General features: G+C 45.7%; 1 protein-coding gene across 18 annotated transcripts in view; it reads right to left on the bottom strand.

Moving 5' to 3' along the window:
- Positions 1-7213: 7213 nt before the first annotated feature.
- Positions 7214-26364, bottom strand: part of LOC115203234 (transcription factor SOX-6) — a 193700-nt gene continuing 174549 nt past the window's right edge. For 10 of the 18 annotated variants that reach the window (XM_029767735.1, XM_029767739.1, XM_029767734.1 and 7 more), the window contains 4 exons: positions 24961-25066; positions 15530-15772; positions 13963-14179; positions 7214-12844 (listed from right to left, as the gene is read on the bottom strand). In XM_029767735.1, coding sequence (XP_029623595.1) covers positions 12532-12844; positions 13963-14179; positions 15530-15772; positions 24961-25066 — 879 coding nt within the window. In that variant the 3' untranslated portion in view covers positions 7214-12531. The remainder of the gene's footprint in view (positions 12845-13962; positions 14180-15529; positions 15773-24960; positions 25067-26364) is intronic. The other 8 variants (XM_029767727.1, XM_029767730.1, XM_029767731.1 and 5 more) reach the window with 4 other exon arrangements.

Here is a 26364-nt window from a genome sequence, read left to right as displayed (position 1 = left end):
TATGTACTCAGAATATTGCAAAATGTGCTTTCACCGAAAAGCTAGTTTAAAATCTGACACCGCGATTACATAAAGGAGTTCTGTATCTATAATTCTTAAAATAATTGTTATGTATTTTGTGAACATTTATCATGATTAATTTAGTAAATTCACCGGAAGTTTTCGGTGGGTTTGCTAGTTCTGAACATCACATGCTAATGTAAAAAGCTGGTTTTTGATATAAATATGAACTTGATTGAACAAAACATGCATGCATTGTATAACATAATGTCCTAGGAGTGTCATCTGATGTAGATCATCAAAGGTTAGTGCTGCATTTAGCTGTGGTTTTGGTTTTTGTGACATATATGCTTGCTTTGAAAAGGGCTGTCTGATTATTTTTGGCAGGGTACTCTCCTGACATAATCTAATGTTTTGCTTTCGCTGTAAAGCCTTTTTGAAATCGGACAGTGTGGTTAGATTAACTAGAGTCTTGTCTTTAAAATGGTGTAAAATAGTCATATGTTTGAGAAATTGAAGTTATAGCATTTTTGAGGTATTTGTATTTCGCACCACGCGATTCCACTGGCTGTTGACTAGGGTCTCGCCCAGGGAGGTTAAAGGGGGTGACACTCTAGACCCAAACTGTTACAGACCTATATCCATCCTGCCCTGCCTTTCTAAAGTCTTCGAAAGCCAAGTTAACAAACAGATCACTGAACATTTCGAATCCCACCGTACCTTCTCCGCTGTGCAATCCGGTTTCCGAGCTGGTCATGGGTGCACCTCAGCCATGCTCAAGGTACTAAACAATATCATAACCGCCAACGACAAAAGACAGTACTGTGCAGCCATCTTCATCGACCTGGCCAAGGCTTTCGACTCTGTCAATCACCGCTTTCTTATCGGCAGACTCAACAGCCAAAGTTTCTCAAATGGCTGACTCGACTGGTTCACCAACTACTTCTCAGATAGAGTTCAGTGTGTCAAATAGGAGGGCCTGTTGTCCAGACCTCTGGCAGTCTCTATGGGGGTACCACAGGGTTCAACTCTCGGGCCAACTCTTTTCTCTTTATATATCAACGATGTCGCTCTTGCTGCGGGTGATTCTCTGATTCACCTCTACGTAGACGACACCATTCTGTATACATCTGGCCCTTCTTTGGACACTGTGTTAACAAACTTCCAAACAAGCTTCAATGCCATACAAAACTCCTTCCATGGCCTCCAACTGCTCTTAAACGCTAGTAAAACTAAATGCATGCTCTTCAACCGATCGCTGCCCAAACCCACCTGCCCGACTAGCATCACTACTCTGGATGGTTCTGACTTAGAATATGTGGACAACTACAAATACCTAGGAGTCTGGCTAGACTGTAAACTCTCCTTCCAGACTAATGTTAAACATCTCCAATCCAAAATTAAATCTAGAATCGGCTTCTTATTTTGCAACAAAGCCTCCTTCACTCACTCTGCCAAACATACCCTCGTTAAACTGACTATCCTACCGGTCCTCGACTTCGGCGATGTCATTTACAAAATAGCCTCCAACACTCTACTCAGCAAACTGGATGCAGTCTATCACAGTGCCATCCGTTTTGTCACCAAAGCCCCATATACCACCTACCACTGTCACGTCCTGACCAGCAGATGGAGCTATTGTATTAGTTTTGGGGTCAGGACGTGGCAGTTTTGTGTGTGTGAATGTTTGTTGGTGATTGGGACTTCCAATTGAAGGCAGGTGTGTTGAGTTGCCTTTGATTGGAAGTCCTATATAGGTGTGTGTGTTTTTCTTTGATGTTGTGGGTAGTTGTTTTTGCACTGCGTTTGTAGAGCCTGTAAAACTGTTGCTGTTGTCATCTTTATTGTTTTGTCAGTGGATACTTTACTCCTTTCTTTGGTAATTAAATATGAGTATTCACATTCTCGCTGCGCCTTGGTCCTCTTTTCTCCAGTACGACATTTTCCGTGACGAGTACGACATCTTCTGTGAGAGAACTACCCACCACCAAAGGACCAAGCAGCGGACGAACGAGGAGGAAGGATGGACCTGGGAGGACAAGTTAAGGGAACCCGAGAGGCAGCCCCAATAATTTTTTTGGGGGGGGCACAAGGGCTGTTTGACGGGGCAAGGATGGAGCCCCAGGCCAGCTCCCTGCACTAGCCCTGAGGTGCGTGTCTCCAGGTTGGCACATCTAGTACCAGCCCCACGCATCAGGCGTCTAGTGCGTCAGCCCAGCCTCGCCAGTCAACAGTCACCAGAGCTGCCCACCAGTCAAGAGACACCAGAGCTGCCCGCCAGTCGTAAGTCACCAGAGCTGCCCGCCAGTCGTAAGTCACCAGAGCTGCCCGCCAGTCGTAAGTCGCCAGAGCTGCCCGCCAGTCATAAGTCACCAGAGCTGCCGCCAGTCAAGAGTCGCCAGAGCTGCCCGCCAGTCGTAAGTCACCAGAGCTGCCTGCCAGTCAGGAGCCGCCAGAGCCGCCCGCTAGTCAGGAGCCGCCAGAGCCGCCCGTTAGTCAGGAGATGCCAGAGTGGCCCGTCTGCCCGGAGATGCCAGAGTGGCCCGACTGCCCGGAGCTGCCAGAGTGGCCCGACTGCCGGGAGCTGCCAGAGTGGCCCGACTGCCCGGAGCTGCCAGAGTGGCCCGACTGCCCGGAGCTGCCAGAGTGGCCCGACTGCCCAGAGCTGCCCGAGTGGCCCTCCTGTCCTCCGGCCCAGCCCGAGTGGCCCTCCTGTCCTCCGGCCCAGCCCGAGTGGCCCTCCTGTCCTCCTGCCCAGCCCGCGGGGCCCTCCTGTCCTCGGGCCCAGCCCGAGGGGCCCCGTTGTCCTCCGGCCCAGCCCGAGGGGCCCTCCTGTCCTCCGGCCCAGCCCGAGGGGCCCTCCTGTCCTCCGGCCCAGCCCGAGGGGCCCTCCTGTCCTCCGGCCCAGCCCGAGGGGCCCTCCTGTCCTCCGGCCCAGCCCGAGTGGCCCTCCTGTCCTCCGGCCCAGCCCGAGGGGCCCTCCTGTCCTCCGGCCCAGCCCGAGTGGCCCTCCTGTCCTCCGGCCCAGCCCGAGTGGCCCTCCTGTCCTCCGGTCCAGCCCGAGTGGCCTGTCTGCCCGGCGCAGCTATCGGCGCCACCAAAGTGGGCGACGCCGAGGGTCAAGCAAGGTCCATGTCCTGCACCTGAGCCACCTCCAGGATAGGTGGGTTGGGGAGGGAGGGTGTAGCACAGTGCCGTCATTGACGGCAGCCACCCTCCCTTCCCTCCCTTATTGTTTAGGGGTTATTGTTTAATGGGTTTTTGTTGGGGATTTTTTGTTGTTGGTGTTTTCTGTTGGTAGGTGCATTCCGGGGTCTGCACCTTGAGGGTGGGGGGGGTACTGTCACGTCCTGACCAGCAGATGGATCTATTGTATTAGTTTTGGGGTCAGGACGTGGCAGTTTTGTGTGTGTGAATGTTTGTTGGTGATTGGGACTTCCAATTGAAGGCAGGTGTGTTGAGTTGCCTTTGATTGGAAGTCCTATATAGGTGTGTGTGTTTTTCTTTGGGGTTGTGGGTAGTTGTTTTTGCACTGCGTTTGTAGAGCCTGTAAAACTGTTGCTGTTGTCATCTTTATTGTTTTGTCAGTGGATACTTTACTCCTTTTTTTAAAAATTAAATATGAGTATCCAAATACCTGCTGCGCCTTGGTCCTCTTCTCTCCAGTACGACATTTTCCGTGACGAGTACGACATCTTCTGTGACAACCACTGCGACCTGTATGCTCTCGTTGGCTGGCCCTCGCTACATATTCGTCACCAGAACCACTGGCCATCTATAAGTCTCTGCTAGGTAAAGCTCCGCCTTATCTCAGCTCACTGGTCACCATAACAACACTCACCTGTAGCACGCGCTCCAGCAGGTATATCTCACTGGTCATACCCAAAGCCAACACCTGCTTTGGCCGCCTTTCCTTCCAGTTCTCTGCTGCCAATGACTGGAACGAATTGCAAAAATCGCTGAAGTTGGAGACTTATATCTCCCTCACTAACTTTAACATCAGCTCTCTGTGCAGCTTACCGATCGCTGCAGCTGTACACAGCCCATCTGTAAATAGCCCATCCAACTACCTACCTCATCCCCATATTGTTTTATTTACTTTTTTTGCTCTTTTGCACACAGTATTTCTACTTGCACATCATCATCTGCACATCTATCACTCCAGTGTTAATTTGCTAAATTGCAATTACTTCCCTACTATGGCCTATTTATTGCCTTACCTCCTTATGCCATTTGCACACACTGAATATAGACTTTTTATATTGTGTTATTGACTGTACGTTTGTTTATTCCATGTGTAACTCTGTGTTGTTGTGTGTGTTGAACTGCTTTGCTTTATCTTGGCCAGGTCGCAGTTGTAAATGAGAACTTGTTCTCAACTGGCCTACCGGGTTAAATAAAGCTGAAATAAAAATACCATTTTTTTTTATACACACATGAAACCATTGATAGTGAAAAATCCAGCAGTGTTGCAGTTGTTGACAGAAACCTGTGCGCCTGGCACCTACTACCATACCCAGTTCAAAAACACTTAAATCTTTTGTCTTGCACATTCATCCTCTGAATGGCACACATACAAAATCCGTGTCTCATTTTTTACATTTACATTTTAGTCATTTAGCAGACGCTCTTATCCAGAGCCACTTATAGTAGTGAATGCATACATTTCATACATTTTTTCCCCGTACTGTTCCCCTGTGGGAATCGAACCCACAACCCTGGCGTTGCAAACACCATGCTCTACCATCAAAAAGAAAGGAGGACCAAGGCACTCTTCATATAATAGATTAAAATGCCTTTATTAGTATGGCATATTCAATAGAAACAATGTTTTTAAAAATCCGACGCGTTTCGGCTGCATGGCCTTCGTCAGGGAGTACAAAGAAATAATACAATGTTCTCTTTTTAACAGCTTTGCTCTACCATGCTCTACCAACTGAGCCACGTGGGTCTCAATTGACTCAAAGCTTTAAAATAATTATTTAACCTGTCTCCTCCCCTTTATCTACACTGATTGAAGTGGATTTAACAAGTTACATCAATAAGGGATTGTAGCTTTCACCTGGATTCATCTGGTCAGTCTTTGTCATGGAAAGTGAAGGTGTTCTTAATGTTTTGTACACTCAGTGTATTTCTATTGGATACATATGCTGGGTATCTGGTCCGTCAGTGTGTCTCACTCCCAAAAATATTGAAATTAATTTTATCATGAAATCCATGAAATATTCTCCTTTAATAGTCAGATTGACAGAGTAAAACCATACATAGATTGAAGTACCTGCAGATCGCGAGGGAGAGCAACACTCAAACTGCTCAGAGAGAGAGAGTAATACTTCAGCATTGCAGTAGCTCTGCCAAAGGCAGTCGGCCTACAATAAAGTCATGAGTCAAGTCTAATGAGAAAATCAGATAAATAGCAGCTGTGCTTGGGGAGCCGGCGCTCTCTGACTGATTCACTGGGCTCAGTGGCCATGCCGTGGAGCGCAAGGGCAGACAGGGACTCCAGAACAGTAAAATATTGTTCCAGGCGCCTCCCCCCTACAATGTTTAGTCATCGGAGTGGTGAAATTGCAGTCCTGCCAGTGTGCAGCAGAAGCAACATTGTATTAATTATTATCTGCAGCCCAAACACCTACATTTGTAGTAACACTGTGACAGTTCATCTAAACAGGCCACTTACAGGCAGTGGCATTAGTCTCCATACCTCACTAGACCTCTTAACCCCCCCTCCCCGACCCCCTTCTTCCATCTGGCAAGCGTAGAAAAAAGCATGGCACATCGAAGATAAAAAATATGGGCCAAAGGAAATTAGAATTATTGTCTTTCACTCAAGATTAAAATGTCACAGGCCCAGTATCATTTTAATGTTGTACACCCACACACCCATGCACAGTAACTTAAAGAGAAATACACAAAGCACAGGGCTTTTCTCCTGGCCATTATTCGTAATGCAAGCTTGGAGAATTACTATAAGATTTATTGTGCAGCGGTATATGTCTAATTTTCCATCTACCGCTGGGCGCTTCTGCTGGAGAGAGCTGACAGAGGCGTCTATTATAGACGCCGCAGTTAAACTGGGGCTTTTACGCTCTCAGGAGGACAGCTAACAGGCAGCACACTGGTAAAAGACAAAAAAAGATTGATGAACAGAACAAAAGACACTTAAATGGTTTTCCAAAATGTTTGGAAATGGCTCCTGTTCCAGAACCTTTATTTATTTTGTATTTTTTTACTCCAGCAAACAGAAGTTTGAAGAAAGTAAAAGCAGATTTCCTCCCTGCTGAGCCGTATACACCATGGATATGCATTTTATTTACAGCCCTGATATATAGCTCACCATAACTGCAAATCGTTTTTTTGTGAATGGAAAGAGGGACTGTTTATGGCAGCAGAGAAATGACTGCATGTTTATATCAACTTGAAACAATGACAACTGTAGTGTATATCAGAAACGTAATCTCAAAAGAAATATAAGACCACAGTGTTGTTAATTGTCTTGGAATCAAACACCTCTGAAAGGTTGTTGTTTCCTGAAACCTTGCCTAAAAATGACTCCATCTTGTTACCCTCGACCCTAGGCCTAGCAAGATGTTGATGAGCCATGGATGGCAGGGATCCAAGGAGATGAATGACCACACGTCGTCTGAGTTGATCGCTCCCTGCCTGACCTTTCCTCTGGCTCAGCTTGGCACATAAACCTGTCTGTGTCTGGCTGCAGGAGCACACACACTGGGCCTTGCCCTCTGAACGTCTACCTGGCGATAGGGCACAGGTCCTCTACACACCTTACCTGCATGCTCTCTCTGTCTCCCTAATGGTCTCTTCTCATTGGACCGGAGGGCTGGGATGCTGCAGGGTTTCAGAGACAAAAAGGTAATAAACATTTGTTTGTTTGAGTAACATAATATTTTAGGCATGGGGTTGAGGATGTCTGAAAATGGACACCATACAATAATATAATCTCTACCATTAGTTAACGTGAACATCAGTTTGTGGCACTCACTCTAATGATAAACTATAACTTATGGGCCACCTTAGGTAAATAATTGTCCTTAAAAAATGCAATCCCACCCTGCAGTAGAAAATAAAATGTTGAAAAGTACCAAGAGAAATCAATGTAGCATGGGAAATCAATGTAGCATGGGAAATCAATGTAGCATGGGAAATCAATGGACAATCAACGCACAACAACAACAAAATAGAGACTCGGATCTTAAAACAAAATGTCTCTTTAATTTGTAAGTGTCAACAGCAGTACAAAAGATGGGAGTGATGGTGAGACTTTGTCACACAATTTCTTACTCTTTTACGCAAAAGGAGGAAACTCTTGAGGTAAATGAGCTTAAACAGGCAGTTAAACAACCTATTCCTGCCTTGTTACATCAATGGATTGAGTACATATAGAAAGATGATGTTACATTACAATATGCCTGAATGCATCCTGTGGGGAACACAACCTAGATATTTGCACACATTACTAAGGTGCCTAGATACACCCAAATGTGTCAGTCATCTGGTGTATTTATTTGATATAGTGTATTAATACTACCAACACAGAGGAGACTGGTCTCCAATACATACCACTGTAGAATTATTTCACCTTAAGTTTACCTCACGTCAATACTGCACATGGAAACCAAAGACTTGCTGGTTTACATTTTGAAGCTAAGCGAAATAAAATATTTTAGTACCTTTTCCTTTTTTTAATTTAACAATAATATCCTCAGCAAGTAGCTGTCCTTTTGTACTGTATGAAGAAGAAAGTGAACACAAATGTGATGGCAACCTTTTTTTTAAGTTCAATTAAAAACTTTACACTGGACTGTACAAGATATTATGATAAACTATTTACATTTTCAGAATTAAAACTTTTTTTCAAAGCAGCAACAGACACTATTTCATTTTCTCTAGTTACGCCCAAACAATACCTGCCATGGGCCTAGGTACCTGCCAAGAAAACTACGCAGAAAACTGTATCAGTCTGCCAGCGGTTTCAAAACAGCAACAGCCCCAGCGACAGAAGAGCCACACACAGTGTTGCTTGAGAGACAAAAAATAAATCTAGAAAGCAAAGTACCATTGACAACTGTATAAGTTGTCCCCAACAGCAAATGTTACACTCCTGAACAGCAGCTAGCATGTCAGTCCAGCATGTCAGTGAATTGTGCTAATTAAATTAACACAGAGAACATTCCCACCATATACATCACAAAGTTCAATGACAGAAAAAATAATTACAGTTATTAAGTTATTGAAACAGCATACAAGCTTAGTCTTCAGTTGTTGAATCTTGTTCGCATTTACATGGCTGAGAGACAGATGGATTAATAGAAAAGGTCATGACTACACTTTGCTGATGGCTGGATGGGCTACCTTTAAAAAGGTCAGCAACACATAGAAAAGGACAAAAAGAGTATAGGCCTAGAATACACACGAGTGGCTCTGCATTGTGCCACGTTAAAACTAATAAATATTTGCACACTCCCTTCAATTTCAGCTCCCCAAGAACTTGTGTAAAATTGCCAATGAATAAAATCCTCTTGGGTCATTCTAATTTTAAATGTAACAAATGCATGCGGATGTGCAATTAAAATGTAGCTATTCATTTATGCTACTATCAACCTCTCCGTTCAAATTTGACACATAACAGTATAACCACTGAGGGCTGTGAAAAACACGAAACACAAGTGATAAGGTATGTCACTAGGATTGAGTCATGATTGCAAACGCAAGTTGACTAATAAAAATGTATACATCTTAACTGCTTGTTGTTCAGATGAATTTTAGCACTGTCCTTATGAAAGATACAGAGTACTTTATTTGTACCAACTGTGCATGTAATTAGATAAAAATGAAGTTATTTATTAAAAAAAACGTTTGTCCTTAATGTTTGTCCTTAATGTTTGTCCAAGGCTACGGAGTACAGCTTGGGTTTTGATTGGCTCCTTGAATTGTCTGAGGGAGGTCATTGAAACGCTAGCAAGAAGGGGCCTGTCTGTCTATCTCAGCTACAGCTCCGTCCTGTCAGTTTTAAGAACATGGATCAACATACACTGATGTAAAAAAGGAAGAAAAAAATAACAGTCAAATACATAACTTATACTTCACTAAGTACTTATGAACAAAAATATAATTCTATTTCCTATGTTGTATTTACAATAAAATCTATAATGAAATGGTGAATTTACTGAAAAATGAAGCTCCAATTCATTAAACATCTTTTTTTCTCTCTCTGATTGTCCTTTCATTATGTTCTACTGACAATTTTAGAGCCACCAGTGGCTAATAAATACAATAAAATGTCTATACTCACTATATAGCTTCAAATACAATATACAACACAAAACATATGTGACCAATAAAATGCGTGTCTGAAATCCGGTGTTTCTCAGCTAACCAGTTACTATGCAAGCCTTCTGTCGAGTTTACTGCTCAGTCTCTCTCGCGCGCGCTGTCTCTCTCCCCTTGGTGGCCCTGGAGCTTAGACAAAGTATTCATTCACTACACATGTCTTTGCATAAATAAACAAAACAAGTAGACTGAAAAATTATTCAAATCTGGTAATTGTGAGAACGAGCCCACGAGTCCAAGTCGTCGGGACTTTTGTTCATTCAGGTTTTTTTCTGGTACAACAGCTTCACATTAGTCAGAATTGATAAAAATACAATTTATATCCAGTGCTTATAACACTTTGACTCCTTGCGAGATATAAGTTCTTCGTTTTTTGTATTTTTTTGTTATACAAGCGCAGTCAAGTTTCAGTCCTATCAACAGTCCTTTTGTAACTACCAGCACACTGAATTGGTTAGGCATGGACATAGAAATATGTACAAATCCCGTACAAATCAACCAATCAACCAGCAAACAGAAGTAACAGCTTAAAAACCTAGACATGTTGACCTGGAGGGAAATCCGTTTAGGTTTGTGTATGGGAGGAAATCCTAGAAAAAAAGCATTGTACCTTAAAACAACAATAGCAACAAAGAAACCAACCAACCAAAAAAAGAAAAAGAAACTGAAATGGCAATTAATAATGAGGTGCTTAAAAACTTCTAAGACTTAAGATAAATGCTTTCAAACGTGGACACAAAACAATAAAATCCAGCTCTGAATGGGTCGAGTAAAATTAAAAGTACTAAAGAGCCATCTGTATCAATTAGACCTGGGAGAGTAATGCAGTGACCAGCAGTAGGAGGGAGTCCTGGCCATGCAGACAGCCAGCGCTGGTGACCAGCCATTTAGATCATTTTAAACCTCTGGGCTTGGTCTGAAATGGACAGGTTCAAGGGCACGGGAGGAGAATAGCCGGGCTCATGCATTAATAATGCTGCATTTGAGATGATATCCACTCGTCAGTCATTTTAATAATCCCCCACAGCTTGATGTACTTGATCCATCTGCTCGCCAGCGCCTAGTGGCTGGGCCAGGGTGGGAGCCAGGGTGGAGGCCTCACTGTCTGTGCTTTGATGGAGAGCACAATAAGCTCTACGTGCCCCGTCCTTATTGTTCACCCTCTCTCCTCTCCCCAGATAGCGCTGTCTGCCACTCTGAGCCAGATGGCAGCCCCTGGGTGTGGGGGTTGCCATGGGCAGGGGTCGAGACAGGGCAGGGGCAGGGCAGAGAGGGAGGCACTTAGTCCTTCTGGCCTGTAGGAGGGCTGTATTATGGACAGTAGGGCCTTGACTGCTGGCCATCTCTAGCTGTTTCTCCATAGGTAACAACCTGGGATCTGTTCAACTGGTAAAAAAAAACATTCAAGAGGTAAAGGACTTTGAGTTTGTGACTGATTGTCACAAGATTAAGAGCTGACTGATTGTGTTATATGTCATATTCATTGTCTGTATATAAATAAAATACAGAAGTGCATTTTCAATTGCTCTAAAATACTTAAGTTTAACTTTATGTAAAATAGGCAACTGGTCATTATAAAACAACACAAATTTTGTTCAATATAAAATATTAACTTAGTTGAAAAATGAAGTAGTAAGTGTTAATATCTAAGTGCATGAATGTAGAGAATCACCATCTCATATCTGGTGTGACTTATGAATGAAATACTGTTGTGTTTAATATGACTTGTTAGAATGTAATACTTTGTCTGTAACCCTCCTTTAATAAAAACACGATGTTATTCCCTCACACACTGCCTCTTCTCTTAAGACTGCTGCAGTAGTTAACTCTGCTTTAAGACCTTCTCGTGTCAATTTAAGATTTACAATGTTGAAAAAATACTTAAGATTTAACAAAAAAAATGTAAGACCAAAGACTTTAAAACTTGCCGCTCCAGTAGGGGCTAAAGTGTTCAACCGAATGTACTGTAGCTACACATTGTAAAACAGCAATTTGTGATTATAATGCTCCCAAAGCTGCCGTTCGCTGCCTTTCCAATCCCACAGATTGGATGCCTTTGGCCCCTTGGAATTCTGGCCTGATTACAATCACTCTGATTAAGAACTTGGTAAGACTGAGTTGAAGAATGAGCAGAGAGTGTGAGGGGAGTGTTCCAGTGCTCTGTGTTAGACTGGGCTGGTGACATGAGCTGGAGAGGGACAGGGAGAGAAGGGCCTGTTGGTCACCGCATTGGTCTCCATGGAGAACAGCTGCCATTATGAACAACCACACCTGAAGCTATTGCATCACTTCCTGTTCCTGCCCTAGACACAGCACACTGTCTCCAGATTCCTGAGTGTTTCAATATAGAAGGTATTTAAAGAAACTGGATTTTGAAGCCGCACTAAGATATTAAGAGATTGTCTAAGACTCGAGTCTCTCCCTCGAGACTCAAACAAATTATTTAAGAGAAAAAAACCTTGAAATGTTTAGCACATCTGCACAAAATTGTACAGTATGTTAATAATACCAATAATAATTATTATAATAATAATACTAATACAATTAATAATAAGGGAGTCTGATTATGTCCCAGAATTGTGGAATTCTTCTGTTTGTTTGTTTTTAGTTAATATGAATTTCCAAATATTTTGCTTTCTAAATAGTTTCAAATAAATTCAGATTTAAAACATTCACAAGCTGTTGGCTGGCACAGCATACCTGAGTGAGAATATATAACTCCCATCAAAAACAGTAATGAAATCTATTAAAAGCATTTAACTGAAGAGAAATAATATGTATATCATAAGAAAAAAAGTAAGACTGTAAGAATTATGGATTCATATCAAACGTTACATTTCAAGTCCTGTCATCCAAAGTTGTATAGGCAATAACCTAATTGTGTAAATGTCCATGAAGAAAACATAAAAAATAAACAATGAGATAATAAAAAACAAAAAACTAAACGAACTAAACCAAACTGCTTCACACACTGTAAGAAAGATTTAAGACCTTTAGCTGTTGATTCTGACGCAGCCACATATGCATGCAGGCTCCTAAATGATAAATCAACAGAACCAGTTCTTTTTTGTTCTGTATTTTTTTTGTTCTTCTGTTTCTCCTCCTTCAGTCAGTCTTCCGCCCTGGGGATGGTTCTCCAGTATGAATGTGTGTATGTCTCGGCTCAGGTGTTGAGAGGCCTCAGTTAGCGCTGACGATGGGCTCCAGTGTCTCAGTCTCACTGCTGTAGTCCGATTTGGGCTCCTCGTCAAAGTCCTCGTACATGTCCATCTCATCTACCCCTCCGTTGATGATGGGGTCGTTGGTTAACATGGCACTGGGCTCTATCTTCATGTTGTAGGTGCTCTGGATGACGGGAATGGCCGGCTCCGGGCTTGCTGAGGCGCTGGAGCACTCCGACGTCATGTGAGGGGAGGGTGTGGTCGTTGCCATGGTTATGGCCCCAGGGTAGACCACGCCGGCGCTGGTGCTGATGGGGATTTGCGGTTGTTGCCTGTAGGGAGAAAACAAAGGACAGTGAGAGAGAGAGACCATTAGATAAGTTTGTTCCTGTTTCATCATTATAATCCAGACTTCTCATAACAATATCAGTTCTGTGTTCTTATTTAGATGGAAAAAGACTTTACTTCAAATATGTATAAAGGAAAACAATTAGAATCACATGGGATGAGCAAATGGAAAGAATGCTGACAGTGTGTGTGCTGCTCGAGTCAACCCTAAAGACACCTCCACTTCAGCACTTAAACTGAGAGAGCTAGCTGGATTAACTGTTCTCCACAGAGGTGTGTTCTCAGCCAATGGTTCTGTGAAAATGATTTGGGAGAACAGTTGTCCAGACAGCACCGTTCTGAGTCGTTCTGAAACGGCACCCAGTTTATTGGTAACATAAAGCCGATTGGTGATTAGTGCGCTCTCTCTCTCTCTCTCTCTCTCTCTCTCATCTGGTGTTTTAGCAGTGATTGATACTCCAGTGATCGTATAGCTTACGGGTGATGAGGGAACACCTGGAGAAGCCTTCTCCTTACTGACCACACGCAGTAAATTAGGAAGTTAAGCTCCAGACAGCTGCCCTCCAGCCCTCTGTAAATCTATACTTATGCTTTATATCCTGTAATAATGTTGGCATCTCTTTCTCTGCTATTGCTGTGGGCTATTGTCTCAAATTGATAAATCACTACTATTAAAAAACACTTGACAGTAAAGTGGATGAGATAATGTGTTTGATTTGGGGTTTCATTAATGCTCCGCAAATCGGTTGGAAATTGCGTACGACGAACTATCGCCACCGTCATCACTACACGTGGAGAAAAAAAGAACACTTTTTTTTGTTACGGAAAAGGGAAACTAGATAAAACGTTATTCATCTATTCTGAGGGCTGTATAACATACATGATTTAACGGGTTGATGAATTGGGTTGATTCGAAGGTCAGGGGCTTAGTGTGACAAGTTACCAGACACATTACAACCATCTTTAGTGTAAGCACAGTGAAGAGAGAGTCTGTTCTCAGGCAAAAAGCCAACTGATTTCAGAAGAGTCATTTAGCTGTGTGTCTACGTGTGTGTGTGTCGCGCCTGTGCTCTAAGCCTGGCGTTCTTCACTGTGCACCTACCCCACAGTGAAGAACTGCCTCATCTCTTGTCGTCGCGAGCGCATCATCTGCTTGTACTCGCCGATGCGGAGCTTCTTCCCATCGATGATGCAGGTCCTCTTGGGCCGGGGCTTGTACTTGTAGTTGGGGTACTTCTCCAGGTGGATCTTACTGAGACGGGCCTGCTCCTCATAGAACGGCTGCTTCTCCTGGTTGGTCATAGACTTCCAGCGAGAGCCTGTAACACAGCACAGACACACAGATATCAGTAAAACATACACTTTGAATGTACATTTTCACTACAGAGGTGTAAAAAGGACTTTGGAATAAGTACTTAATAAGCATCAATAGATATATCAATGCAAATAGGAGTTTCCATTGTGGATACAGTATATTATTTTGTGGTCTCTGTAGTAACCATGTAAACCCATAAAGCCAGTGGCTGGGCTGTGGGTGAGTTAACAGAAACTACACCAAGCCTGTAAATAGACTCTAGCTGATCTCTAGTGTGTCCTGCTCCTGCCTGGGTGACGCCACTTTTAAAGGCTGTGATCTATTGACTCTCAGTGCAGTGGGGACGAGACCCATTTAACCACTGTCATTTTTCATGACAAACACTGACGGCAGTGACATGGCGGTAAATCCATCTGTAAGCCAGGGCTGATTGAGCCACTGTGGCGAATCAGACAACATGCCACCCCCCGCCTCCCTCCGCCTCACCCCCCACTCCCACTGGTACCGGGCTACAAATGTTTATGTCCACATAGACAGGTATTAACCATAGTGGGCTTCAGCTGGCAGCTGAGCATAAAAGTCATTGAGAGATTAAAACTGTTAAAGGTTTTAAGTTATACCCTGTATGAATCAAATGCGCAGTTAGAAAAAATGGACTTTTTTATACGGAGAACAAATATTTTCGACATATCAATGAACGACTGTAGATTTCAGCTCTGGACCGCCAGACCGCTGGGTCTCCCGTCACGAACAGTAACGCGTTTCATTCTGTCCGTCAGGCAACTTGCCTCCACAGTGTTCCACTGTTTCATGAATGGCGTTCTGTTTCTTCTTGTTGTTAACATAGTGGTTTAAACACTACACGTTTATCACTATTGCCAACAGCCAAACAGCCTAGTGTTTATACCCAGCTGAGGGGAGATTTGTGGGAGAGAGAGAGAGGGGGGGGGGGCTATTGAGGAGGAGTATACTACACCAGGCTTTCAAAAGGGAAGCCGATTTTGGGCACTTGCTATTGTTTCACCTCATTGTGCTTAATAGGGAACATTTCATTTTAACGAAGGCCTACAACATCATTTAATAGTAAACTGATTATATCAAGTGTATAAGGACTGTTTTTTCAGTGTCTGTGGGAGAGACAAAATTCTCATTGACAACCCTAAGAACGCTAGTTTCAACAAACCTATAAAAATATATATTTTCATGCCAGTTTCCTGACTTTCTAACCAAATCCGATCCTGTTCCTTCCAACTTGGTCAGAATTTTTTTTAAACATAATCTAACACAGGAAGGCTAACAGACTGTAACAGACTCTGTAATGGCTGGAAGAGAGAGAGAAAGAAGAAAGGCTTACCCAGGATCTTGCTGATGTTGGAGTTGTGCATGTCTGGGAAGGCTTGCAGGATCTTGCGGCGCTCATCTTTGGCCCACACCATGAAGGCGTTCATGGGTCTCTTGATGTGGGGCTCGTTGCTGTTCCTCCCCCGGGCTTCTCTGTAGACCCGTGCCTCGGCTGTGCTGGCGCCTCCTGTAGGCCAACAATAATACTGTTGTGGTTTATCTGCTCCGGTACCAGAGCCATTCAGAGCTTTCCACCCTGGAAACACCAGAGTAGGAACAAGAAGGAGAAGAGAGAGCGAGGCGAGCAATTAATCGACTGCTACGAGCCAGGTTCAACCCCCATACCCAATGGGCTGTCATCACTACTACTGTGACTGAGACTGAGACTGAGACTGGGACTGAGACTGAGACTGGGACTGAGACTGGGACTGAGACTGGGGCTGAGACTGGGATCAAACTAGACCAGGGGTAGGGTTGGGTTGGTGCTGGAGCTGGACAGACCAGACCAGGGGTAGGGTTGGTGCTGGAGCTGGACAGACCAGACCAGGGGTAGGGTAGGGTTGGTGCTGGAGCTGGACAGACCAGACCAGGGGTAGGGTTGGTGCTGGAGCTGGACTGAGACCAGACCAGGGGTAGGGTAGGGTTGGTGCTGGAGCTGGACAGACCAGACCAGGGGTAGGGTTGGTGCTGGGGCTGGACTGAGACCAGACCAGGGGTAGGGTAGGGTTGGTGCTGGAGCTGGACTGAGACCAGACCAGGGGTAGGGTAGGGTTGGTGCTGGACTGAGACCAGACCAGGGGTAGGATTGGTGCTGGGGAGGGACTGAGACCAGACCAGGGGTAGGGTAGGGTTTGTACTGGGGCTGGACTGAAACCAGACCAGGGGTAGGGTAGGGTTGGTACTGGAGCTGGACTGAGACCAGACCAGGGGTATGGTTGGTGCTGGAGCTGGACTGAGACCAGACCAGGGGTAGGGTTGGTGCTGGAGCTGGACTGAAACCAGACCAGGGGTAGGGTAGGGTTGGTGCTGGAGCTGGACTGAGACCAGACCAGGGGTAGGGTTGGGTTGGTGCTGGAGCTGGACTAAGACAAGACCAGGGGTAGGGTAGGGTTGGTGCTGGAGCTGGACTGAGACCAGACCAGGGGTAGGGTTGGTGCTGGAGCTGGACTGAGACCAGACCAGGGGTAGGGTTGGGTTGGTGCTGGAGCTGGACTGAGACCAAACCAGGGGTAGGGTAGGGTTGGTACTGGAGCTGGACTAAGACAAGACCAGGGGTAGGGTAGGGTTGGTGCTGGGGCTGGACTGAGACCAGACCAGGGGTAGGGTTGGGTTGGTGCTGGACTGAGACCAGACCAGGGGTAGGGTAGGGTTGGTGCTGGAGCTGGACTGAGACCAGACCAGGGGTAGGGTTGGTGCTGGAGCTGGACTGAGACCAGACCAGGGGTAGGGTTGGTGCTGGAGCTGGACTGAGACCAGACCAGGGGTAGGGTTGGGTTGGTGCTGGACTGAGACCAGACCAGGGGTAGGGTTGGTGCTGGAGCTGGACTGAGACCAGACCAGGGGTAGGGTTGGTGCTGGAGCTGGACTGAAACCAGACCAGGGGTAGGGTAGGGTTGGTGCTGGAGCTAGACTAAGACCAGACCAGAGGTAGGGTTGGTGCTGGAGCTAGACTAAGACAAGACCAGAGGTAGGGTTGGTGCTGGAGCTAGACTAAGACAAGACCAGAGGTAGGGTTGGAGCTAGACTAAGACAAGACCAGAGGTAGGGTTGGTGCTACACTACACGGTGAAGGAAATTGAGTTCTCAAGGTTCCTTTCCACTGGAACAGACTGGCTCTGACAACTGGATTTGACAAGCATGTTTTGAATGTAGAACAAGTGGACATTGTGAGAGCAGGGGAGCCACCCTACGGATCAACACATATATCCAAACCCAAAAGAAGAGAACCATGACTTAAATGCCTGTTAAATATTTTGTCTGGGGCTCGACAAGCATTCACACTTCTATATTCAGCCCCATACGTTCCAAACTGAAGTTCCAGAAGTTTTTTTAAAACAAGCAAGAATGCCAACTTAAATAACAAATATGGTGTGTGAGGCAGTGCTTCTAAGAAAAATACAATCAAGGAGGGAAGAGACTCTGCCAAGTGCTTAATATAACATTCTTCTTCTTAAGCCCATTCTAACTAGCACATACACATACTGAGCCCCCCCCCCCCCCCCCCCCCCCCAATGCACACGCATTTAGTGTGAGATGAGAGCATACCGACACACACAGAACTCCTCAGTAAAGTGCTGTTTCTCAATCAGGCCATTCACAATCAGCATGTGAGAAGAGTTTCTCTCTCTCTCCGTATTAAACTGTACATCAGCCTGATAATGATTTCTGCTTGCATGCGCATTTGCTTCCTTTTATATGTAAGATGTGAAAGAATTAAATAAAAGCTGTATGAATATTTAAACAAACAAAAACATGTTGATAAACAAGGCTTGAAAAATAAGACAAAAAAAGCTTTCCATATGCTACCATCCATCTTTAATGATCCAAAATCTGGAAAGGAAAGCTTAGGATGACTCATGCATATTTCATCATCCACATGTGAAGTGTTCTCATTAGGATCTTCTACTAGCCCTCCATCTTGGCACACGTTACCTGCACTTTGATTTCTAGTATTATTTCAGTTGATAAACAAAATCAAACTGTTAATGAGTAATGGAGTGTAGCGCTACTCTGTGATGAATTCACTATCCACAGACTCATTCACTGGCTCTATTCAGCACAGTGCAGAGATAAGCCCTGAAGTAAGACATGGCGAGAAGAGGACTGGCTCAACTTTAGATAGAGCTTTAACTATCTATAGGAGACTGTTTAAGGAAACAGCAGGTGAGAGACAACACGCACGGACGCACACGCGCACACACACACGTCCCGCTAGGCTTGGGGTGGACAGCCATGTCCAGACTGATAAGGGGATGGAGGTCCTGTGGTGGTAGGCCTGATCTCTAAGAGCGAGGCCTGGGACTCGGCTGAGGCTTGGCTGGGACTCAGGGGGGACTCCAGCTGAGGTCCGGCCGTCCAGCAGGAGGCCCTATTCTCCCAGGCCCCCACTGGGCTGTGCCTCCATATAGGGCCTCCAAATCCATTTACACCAGCTCATGTTTAACAGTCATACCGACACATTTATGATCCAGAAAGGCTTCCCTTTATCTGGAAGGCCAGAGCAATTTGCCTCTTCACACCATCACGGTACGTCAGCCAGAGCCCTGGGGACTCAGCTCTTGTCATTTAGCCTCCGCCAGGCAACAGTCTCAGAGCCACAGTCATATCAGGCATCTGACGGTCATACGGCTGTCATCTGCCTGCTCTGCACTGTGCATGGATGGATATAGCTACCTCTCTGGCTCAGACTGGCCTGCACCATACTGTTCATATGATCATCCTCCTTCAGAGCCCTGGGGAGAGACCCCGGTCAACAAGCTCTTCTAGAGCCCAGCCTTTCTTCTCCAACTTGATGTAAAAAGCCTGTTTCTCAACAGACATACACACAAGACAAAAACTCCTCTCACACCTTTTATCTCTCCTTAAAGGAATACTTCAGGATTTTGGCAATGCTCCTTATCTTCTTCCCCAGAGTCAACTTGTGGATGCCCTTTTTATGTCTCTGGGTGCAATTTGAAGAAAGTTGCTAACTAGCTCTAGCACAATTGCTAACGTAATGACTGGATGTCTATGGGTATCTGCTAGCTAACGCTAATTAGCATTGACTCGCTAAACTACCTCTAACTTCCTTCATACTGGACACAGAGACATACAAATGGTATCCACTAGTCCATCTGACTCTGGGGAAGTAGATAAAAGGCCTCACTGTCAAAATCCCGAAGTATCCCCTTTAACACACACATACCTGTACACGTGCCTGGTTGAGAAAAACCTATATGTCTTTACCTCCCTGCTTTACGCCGTCAGGATTCAGGAAATAATACACTACCTCTGCTGCCATCATCCCCACAGTACATTCATTTCATTTAGCACGCACTCACTGTACAGGATGAATTGATTTCACTTTGTTTGGTTTTGACAGCCATGTTTATTGTGCAATGAAATGTGGTGTGGCGTGGGGCTGACAGTATCCATCAACGTAGGCCAATCTGCTGACTGCCGGGCCAGATGAAGGTATTCATTAGGGCAGGAGCGTAGCGCTCACTCAGACACGACAGCCAGTGTCTGCGCCCCGGGATCGCTCGCTCTAATTTACGAAGCCCCCCGTGCCATTACTCTGCCACTGACACTGATTCAGCAATTTATATACTGGCATGCATGCATACGGGCAGAGGTGAGCCTCTTACAAGGAGGGGGACACAACACGGCCCGCCACCCTGACACCAGCGCCAGGAAACAAACCACTTGAATCAGTTCATTAGAGATGAGGCCCGTGAAGCCCTGGGTTCTGGTTCGCCAGGCGGAAGACGAGGAGGAGAACTTCTTCTCCAGTTCGTATCTGCACCAGCAGGCAATGAAAGGGAAATCTATGGCTCCTCTAAACAGCATTATAACATCCTGGTGGCTTTGTGTGAGTGTGGAACGGAGTGTTGACAAGCTAAGCAGACCCAGATTCAGAACCAGACTCAGGGCTGAGGGCTCTGTCTGTCAGTGTTGGAACTTGGAGCTGGGAGCAGAAATGAGCCTGACCCTGGGCTAGAAGGTGGTTGCTAAGAGCCGCGGGACAGAGGACCGCGTCCGTCCCTGCCACAGTGCTTGTGTATGGTCACATGGGAGGTCCCTGCCCCCCTCTCATTGGCCCTGCAGGGTAATCATGATGTGTCCTAATCAGAAGCAGCAGCAGCCACTGAGGGAGCTGGCAGCAGCAGCAGGGCCTATAGCTCACCAAGCATCACCCCACAAGGGTAACACGCAATTTACAACAATGCTGTTTTCTCTCTTCAATAAAACACCCAACACTGTTCTGACATTTACAAACAAGCATTAATTGATTTTTTGGGGAGGAGCGGCACGTTGGGGAAGCAGTTAGTTAGGTGTGTGATTGTATAAATAAATACAGATGTTTAGCAGTGACAGGGCAGCCCCCAGGGTTGGGGCTGGGGAGGGGGCGAGGGGGGGAACGGGGAGGGCTGCCTAATCGAATTTATTGTGATTCATGAGGCCTGCAGCTCAATGTGACGGAGCGATATGAGAATCTGCTTTTAATTTGTTTCTCCCACACACACTGAAGATGAGCAGCGTGAATTACAGAGAGAGACAGAGGGGGAGAGAGAGAGAGGGATAGAGAGAGAGAGAGCGAGAGAGAGAGGGCGGGTAGGGCAAGAGAGAGAGAGTGAGAGAGTGCGAGAGAGAGAAGGAGAGGGGGATAGAGAGAGAGAAAGAGAAGGAGAGAGAGAGAGGGGCAGGGAGAGAGAGAGAGACAGAGAAGGAGAGGGAGAGAGAGAGAAGGATGGAGGAATAGAGAGAGAGAGGGAGAGAGAGAGGGGGAGATAGAGAGAGAGAGAAGGAGAAGGGGATAGAGAGAGAGGGGGGTAGGGAGAGAGAGAGAGACAGAGAGGGAGAGGGAGAGAGAGAGAAGGTGAGGGGATAGAGAGAGAGAGAGAGAGAGAGAGAGAGAGCGAGAGCAGGGGAGAAGGAGAGAGGGGAAGAGCGAAAGAGGGAAACGAGAAAGAAGTCAGAGATGGAGGCAAAATGAAGAAGAGAGAGGGAAAGAAAGGAGAAAAAACAGAGAGAGTGTAGTGAAGCCCAGCAGCCTACGACACCTGTGTGCTGCAGGTTCAGACTAGACCCTGTGCCGAGCAGAGACAGAGGGCTGTGCTGCCCCTCTCTCCCCCTTCCCCTCGGCTTTGTTCTGAGGGCAACACCGACTGTCACCCCAGAATCTGCTCAGGAGGATCTGCCTCAGTGAGCAGGCAACAATCACTCCAACCTGCCAAGCCCTCCCTGCTCCACGCCCAGTGGAATCAAATCAAACACCTCTCACTAAAGGTATTTACTGCTGACAATAGGGCCTCTCCCTCCAAGGAAGGGGATCAGCCCACATGCAGTGTATGGACAGATATGACACATGCAGTGTATGGACAGATATGACACATGCAGTGTATGGACAGATATGACACATGCAGTGTATGGACAGATATGACACATGCAGTGTATGGACAGATATGACACATGCAGTGCTCAGTGCCTCTATTCAAGCCGTGGTTCATAGTCCGCTAATTAAACAATTACATGCCAGTTGGATGCTTTGAATTCTTCCATTTCTCTGTGTGTGTAAAGGAAAAGCTGACATGTTAGCACTTGCATGCTACAGTATAGCTCTTACTTTTGTCTCCTCCATCTCCTCTCGCATGCCATCAGCCTTAAAGTGGGGCGAGGTGCTGTTCACATCTCACTATTCCAGAATGAATCAATAAAACCTGGGCAACCTGGGCTGACATGCAAAACCAACTCCCCGTCCTAACAGACTATGGGAATGACACACACAGGCACAGGCACACTCATCTGCAAGAATAGGCCTATATGAACAAAACAGAACTATTGGAAATTAAACGTGAACTGTATAAAGGGAATTGTCTGAATCAAGTAAATGTTTGCAAATGTAATGTTTTATCCTTTCATCAAAAACCATTTGAATTCATTGTGTTAGGAATCAACCAACTTCACAAAGGGACACCCTAATTGATCTAATACATTACAGTTATAACTGATATGGTCTCATGTCTAAACCACCTAGTTTGAGCTTGAACAAATAGCCTCTTATGGGAACATTCAGGGCAATAAAAGTCAGCCTATAATTCCCATGAACCTCTGGTTAGGAAGGAAAACAACAACATGAACCTCTGGTTAGGAAGGAAAACAACAACATGAACCTCTGGTTAGGAAGGAAAACAACAACATGAACCTCTGGTTAGGAAGGGAAACAACAACATGAACCTCTGGTTAGGAAGGAAAACAACAACATGAACCTCTGGTTAGGAAAGAAAACAACAACATGAACCTCTGGTTAGGAAAGAAAACAACAACATGAACCTCTGGTTAGGAAGGAAAACAACAACATGAACCTCTGGTTAGGAAAGAAAACAACAACATGAACCTCTGGTTAGGAAAGAAAACAACAACATGAACCTCTCAAAACAATCATCTGATAATAAACTGAACAACAGCTCTGAGCTACCAAGACAAATAAACACAACATCACTGTCTGTTACTGTACAACAAAAGTCTATTAGCCTATTTCTACTTAGCCAAGCTGCCTTGCTTATTTCTCCTTGGCTGATATTGTGCTGTACGTTCAGATTAACTCTGTTACCTGCCTCCCTACATCTCTCAACGCCTCCTTTGTTCTCCCAGGACCCTCTCTGGCGGAGGCGCTTTAGACAAACACACAACCCGCGTGCCATTCTACTTCTACCAAGCCATATGTGAATGAACAAAGAGGCTGGGTTGAGGCCTTTTGTGGTATTTGTTCATGTTTTTCATCTGAGCTTAAAAAGACCTAATGACTTTGCGGTGAGCTGATGCATGTGGCTCGTGGCTTTCCAAAATGAAGGAAATTCTATCTATTCCCATACCACGCCACTATTTTCCAATGGCCCTCGTTAGAACTTTGGCAGCTGTTAATTTGGTTGCTGCATGCTTTGCAAATATTAGTTTAAGCAACCTAAAGCTTTCTGTGAACTGCAGCGAGGCCTGCTGTACAGTGGTCTTCTGAATAAGACTGTTTCTCCTCTGCAGGGAGATTGACCCCTGCCCTGACAGACTGGGAGGTCACTAGGCAGCAGCTACAGCCTGTTCAGGTATATTCAGACACTACCAGTAGTTTTCCTCATGTTGGGGTGCAGAAAGGTGTCTGCAGTACACTCTGTGCTGCTGTGGAATACCGTGTTGCAGGATAAAAAGTCCCTGCTTTAAAATAATGAATCATATTTACATGTAGTACCTGACTCTCCCTCAAGAAATTACTTAAGGGTAAGCGGTTGAAAATGCTGTTGACAGCTAAGATTATTTGAAAATGGCAAATAATTAAAGTAAATAATGATAATAATCTTATTATAATTGTTATATCCTATCCATTCTCATAGTAAACATGTATTTTCTTAGATTTGCTCAGCATAATGCCTCCAAACAAGAACCTCAAAAGTTAACACAGATCTTGTTCTCCAAAGTAAACAGGTTGTAAAAAGGGGCTTTAATGTGGTGGGCATCATGTTAAAACCCTGCTCACATCATTCATCTGGTGGTGCTGTTGAAACAGACAGATATATTTGTGGAGATGGTGAAATGGTGACTGTGTTGGTGAGCTATGTGCATGTCTCTGGCTTCTAGCCACCACTCTCTCTCTCCCCCTGGGAAGAGGACCTCCGTGGGCCCTGCCTCTCCTCTCCTCCCTGCCTCCTAATCCACAGCCCGCTGGGAACTCACTTCCCAGAGGCGACTGGCGCTGGCCTTTCCCTCGGCCCTGCACAGGACATAAAAGGACACAATTGATCCCTGACGACAGGGGCTGGTGCGCGCCTTGCTCCTGTCCTGACTCCACAGTAGCCACAGAAGAAAGGTTCCCACTGGGGTAACTGGGAGAGGCTGAGGACCCTGAGGGCCAGAGGGGTGGGACAGAGTCTGCTGCGGAGACGACGTGGGAACTATCCCTCTATGGCCACTAACTGCACCTCTAATCCTGAATTTATGGGTGTGATGTGAAAGCAGACATGACAAGTAATTTATGTTTCAGTTCTTTGACTTTGTCAACAAGCAGGTTTATGTGAGGTAGACCATAACATTTGTGAAATGTTGTGTGTTGTAATTATTTTGTTGGGAATGTTGGGAAATGGGGAAATTGGTGGGAAATGTTTTAAAAGGGCTTTTAGAAGGGATCTAATGAGGCGAGTGCTCTTGTATTGTCCTGAGAAATATCTCTCCCACCATCTTGAGAATGTTTCAGCTATTAAAGGTGAGCCTGATTCATTTTCCCTCTGCTCGGGGCTCTGAAGTGCCATGGAAACTGACACAAATATTTACGTCAGACAAACATTGGCGCATCGAGGCATTCCTCGCCACTGTTTACGCTCCAGGCCCACAAAGGGAGATGATGCTTTGTCACACGGGTGCTACACGAATTTACACCTCTGTGCCCAGGATCTCAAACAAGCGCAGCGGCAGCCGGGGCCAGGCCTGGAGAAGGGCCAGCTTTGTCCTCAGGCACCCTGTCCTCCCCTCACCTACCTGTGAAAACCAGGGAGCGGTGGGCGCCTTCAAACACCACTATCCCCCCAACCCAGCTCCCCCTGGTCTACTGCTCTGGCAGCCCTCACCTCTCTCTGGTCCACTATAGGAACACACTGTGCACTGGGGGGGGGGCAGCAGTCTGAAGAATTCACTGTTACATAGAACTGACTGGATGGCTTTTCAGCATGGGAAAACTATAGGAGAGAAGTGTGTACTTACCATCCAGATCCTCTGGCCTGGTGAGGTCGATGACTCTGTGGCCGATTTTGCCATCCTCGCCCAGTTTGCTAAGATGGTGGCCAAGGCTCTCAAAATGTGCCCGCTCCTACAGTACACAGAAACAGAGAGGAAAGAGAGAGAGAGACAATGAGGAACCTGAACAAACGGCTGCATATACAGTACATCTCTTTCCATATCAAGAGAATAGCTGATCAGTAGAATAACTGAATGAGTCATTTCTGAAACACGTTAGTTCTTTGAAATAACTGCTAGCTCTATTGTAGAGCCACTCCTTTGACATGATGGAAGTGGATTGAGCTTGCCTTTATCATCCCTGCCTGCATTCAGCAGATGCTATAATGTATGACAAGAGGGAGGAAAGGAGGTAGAGACAGTAGGAGCCAGGGGTGCTGTAAATAGAGTTACAGAGGAATACTTTGTGATCCCCAGCACACAATAGGGACTGGGGCCCTCTCTTTGCAGCGCTCAGGTTTTCCCTCTGTAATCTTTGCTGTCTGTCTGTCTGTCTGTCTGTCTGTCTGTCTGTCTGTCTGTCTGTCTGTCTGTCTGTCTGTCTGTCTGTCTGTCTGCAGCTAGCGCCCAGAGCTCAGCAGCCATCACGTATTCAGGGCTCATGCTTTATAGAACACACCGTGTTCTCCCTTTTGTCATGTTGCTTTATGCTCAGATTAAACTTGGCATCATGTTGTACTTGACGCACAATGAAACCCGTTCATTCCGTTCGCCTGTGACAATGTTAAACGTCATGTCCGTGTGCATTTACAGAATAAAATAACAGCTTTCGGGGCCCTCTGAATAGTTGCTGCACATTACACTTAATGTATTATGCAGGGGGAGAGTGCCGACTGCTGCTCGCTCCATTGTTAAATGACCTAGTTCGGCAGTGAATGCGCAGGGCATTAGCACAGGGCTGTCTTCCTCTCTAAAGACTCAAGTAGGAGATGGACACTTTGACTCGGCATGACACAAATAATCTCTCCCCCTCGGATTCGCCTGGAAGACACTAAAAGCAGGCATGTTGCCAGGGTTCAGCCGAGAGCGTTTGTTTTACTCCCAGGGTGAGCATTCTACCTCTGCCAAAGGTGCACTATGTGTACCCCTCCTCTTCCTGTGTCTTTTCTGAGGTTGCCTATCACACGCAGTTTGAACAGACACTCAGGTGGGCTCCCTATACAATGCTAACAGCTCCCCTGCCACACACACAGACACCGACACCAACACACACATTCATCTTTCACTGTTCTCTGGGCTTTCACTCTTTTGTTCGTGTTCTTGTTTTTCCACCCACATGGGAGCTTGTATACCTCTCTCCTATCAGAGAAAATATAATGTACCATTACACTTCAGTTACTGGAGGTTAATACAGAACATCACCTGCAATAC

This window comes from Salmo trutta, chromosome 12 (assembly GCF_901001165.1).
Source record: "Salmo trutta chromosome 12, fSalTru1.1, whole genome shotgun sequence".
In the NCBI taxonomy this organism is placed as follows: Eukaryota; Metazoa; Chordata; class Actinopteri; order Salmoniformes; family Salmonidae; genus Salmo; species Salmo trutta.
The sequence above is the reverse complement of the archived record's forward strand: the minus strand, read 5'-3'. Positions and strand labels throughout refer to the sequence as shown.